The following is a 2894-nucleotide window of genomic DNA, read 5'->3' on the forward strand; positions in this document are numbered from 1 at the left end:
TCCATCCTATAACACCAAAAAAATGGGGGAGAGGAAATCCTTCCCCACCAATGATCATAATGCTATTAAAAAGGAGGGTAATGGAGCTGAAAAGCAAAAAACAAAAGATCCCACTACAATCATAAAATTCATGAGGGGTATCTACCTTGTAGGGAAATTGTGACAGGCTTCACTTCCAGATTGCCTTTCTTTGCTCACAGATAATAGAGGAGTTGGCAGATGCCTTGGCTTACTGCCATGACAAGAAAGTGATTCACAGGGATATTAAGCCAGAAAATCTGCTTCTGGGATTCAGGGGTGAGGTGAAGATTGCAGATTTTGGCTGGTCTGTGCACACTCTCTCTCTGAGGTAGGTCTGGTGGTGGGGTGGGCCCTGAGTACTAGTTAGGAATGATCCATTTTAATTTATTCCACAAGTAAGACCAAGATACAAACCTGGGTTTATATTTGAATGTTGCTTTTTTCAAATTATTTTATTTTTAAATTTTATTTTGTTTATACATGTTTTAGAGACGAGGACTCACTCTGTCACTCAGGCTGGAGGGCAGTGGGGTGATCGTAGTTCACTGCAGCCTTGAACTCCTGGCTTAAGTGGTCTTTGTGCCTCAGCCTCCTGAGTAGTTGGGATTACAGGCGCATGCCACCACGCCCCACTGACTTACTGCCCAGGCTCCAAATCTTTCTTGATGCTGAGAATATTCTTGTGGAAACATTCTGGATCATAAGCTAAATAATTGTAGGAATAATTCCAAATAACGGATTTAGTAAGTCCTAGTACTTGCCTTCTCTTAACCTTGGTCCATTTAAAAAGTCTGTCTCCAAACCCCCGTGCTCAGGAGAGGACTGCCCACGATGTCCTAAGGTCTCCCGTCTCACTGGAAGCTGGGAAGGAGGATTTCCCTCAGCCTGGGCTTCCGCTCAGTGTTCCCTTCTCTGCCTTCCTCTAGGAGAAAGACAGTGTGTGGAACACTGGACTACTTGCCTCCAGAAATGATCGAGGGGAGAACATATGATGAGAAGGTGGATCTGTGGTGCATGGGGGTGCTCTGCTACGAGCTGCTGGTGGGAAATCCACCCTTTGAGAGCGCCTCCCACAATGAGACCTACGGACGCATCCTCAAGGTGGGATGGTCACACTTTGGGCATTCATCAGGGAGCTGGTTGGCTGCTGGGCCTGTGGGGACCAGGGCACACACACAAGGTTGTCTACTAAGGTCCAGAGTGCCTTGAAGGGACTCAAAAAAATGGAAAGAATATTGACCAAAGAAACTAACCAAACTTCTTTCTTCTTTCCTGGCTTCAACAGGTAGATGTGAGGTTTCCCCTATCAATGCCTTTGGGAGCCCAGGACTTGATCTCCAAGCTTCTCAGATACAATCCCCAGGAGCGGCTGCCCCTGGCCCAGATCCTGAAGCACCCCTGGGTCCAGGCCCATTCCCGGAGGGTGCTGCCTCCCTGTGCTCAGATGGCTTCCTGAGCCCTATCTGCCTCTGTTCCTTGCTGTTTGTTTAGGGAGCTCTCCTGGCTCTGCTACTTCATCTGTCTTCTCAGTTTCTTCTCTTATTAAATTAGCATTGTGTCTCTTAAAAAAGCTGAATAATTTTGCGCCAGGTCTTTATAGTTGTGCGAGTTAGTGTGTGACTATGCTGAATCTTAATTTCTTGTGGAAACTCTTTCCCCTGAGAGTTGCCCGAGATTATGCCCTCCTGCCCTGGAGATGGTGACTTCCCGCTCCTTGAAAACTGCTGCCTACTTTCTTGCAGATAAATGCCCTGAGGGTACATAACCTGTCACCTATCACAGTGGCTCTTTGACTCACTATTCCCCACGTGTAAAACAGGACTGTCATCAACACAAGGGTCCACTCTCTCTGTACTGACATTCAACATGCTGCTGTTTCTGAAATGTTTTCCTGCACATCAATGCCACTCAGTTCGCAAATGAATCCACTAGCACTTCAGTGTTGTGTCATAGTCTGCTTGCATCAGAATATGTCACCCCTGTAATAGATACATCATCACCTCTTCTGAAGTCACACTTCCCAGCAATTTGGGGAGTCCCCTTCCAAACATCTTCTGTAACCTCCTGTCACAGTTTTATGTGGCAGCTGCTCCCTGCATTTATTGCGATAAGCTGACTGTACCGGAGTAAAGATCCAGAATCCTCAGCTGTGAGCTCCAATATGTTTTCTGCTCAGTGCAGCCATTGTTTTCACCAATGTTTCTCTTGACTGAAAACACTTCGTATGGAGTTTGCCTTGTTAATATTATTCTCGCCGGTATATTCCACAGGCTCCTATCATTGGGAAATGTCCAGCAGACACAGGACTGATTTCTATTATAACTAGACCCACTACTTAAATAATTTAGCCACTCAGCTCTCAGATGAACAGCTCACACTGTTGCAGATCTGTAAGTTAAGGCACTGGCTCATGCCTTTCAACCTGCACCTTCAGTGCTTACATCTTTATGCTTTCTAGCTTCATCCTTAGTTTTTTGGAGTTAATATTTCAATTAAACACTTGAAAATTCCTAATTAACTGGTTCATACGTATGAACCCTGCAATTTATACATGTTAGGTCCTTGATAAACTCACATTGCTGGGCACATTTTGGGGAGAGAGAAAGGTAGAAAAATCACTAGGGCCACAACACTGACTAGCAGGTGATATATGTTTACATAATGAAAACTCTAACATGCTTTACACCAGGCATTGAAAAGTGTCTCCAATATGTACATAGTTTTCCTCACCTGCACTAATTCCAGGCATTCTGGACTCCCGTGGCAGCGTATATAAACATCTTTTTGTTTTGTTTTGAGACAAGGTCTTGCTCTGTTGCCTGGGCTATCGTGCAGTGGCATCATCTTGGTTCACTGCAACCTCAAACTCCTGG

At 45.2% G+C, this 2894-nt stretch overlaps 1 protein-coding gene across 1 annotated transcript; it reads left to right on the forward strand.

The window, feature by feature from the left end:
- The first annotated feature begins 198 nt into the window (after positions 1–198).
- AURKC (aurora kinase C) lies at positions 199–1566 on the forward strand. The gene is made up of 3 exons (XM_012653612.1): positions 199–349; positions 948–1122; positions 1307–1566. The coding sequence occupies exons 2-3, from the start codon at positions 991–993 to the stop codon at positions 1475–1477; spliced, it is 303 nt and encodes a 100-aa protein (XP_012509066.1). The 5' UTR covers positions 199–349; positions 948–990; the 3' UTR covers positions 1478–1566.
- The last annotated feature ends 1328 nt before the right edge of the window (positions 1567–2894 follow it).

This window comes from Propithecus coquereli, unplaced genomic scaffold (assembly GCF_000956105.1).
Source record: "Propithecus coquereli isolate 6110/MARCELLA unplaced genomic scaffold, Pcoq_1.0 Scaffold425, whole genome shotgun sequence".
Lineage (NCBI taxonomy): Eukaryota > Metazoa > Chordata > Mammalia > Primates > Indriidae > Propithecus > Propithecus coquereli.

Bases quoted from the DNA above. Each gene is read 5' to 3' on its own strand.
- AURKC (XM_012653612.1), top strand. From the start codon at position 991: ATGATCGAGGGGAGAACATATGATGAGAAGGTGGATCTGTGGTGCATG. The intron at 1,123-1,306 runs GTGGGATGGTCA...TGGCTTCAACAG, and splicing joins CCTACGGACGCATCCTCAAG to GTAGATGTGAGGTTTCCCCT.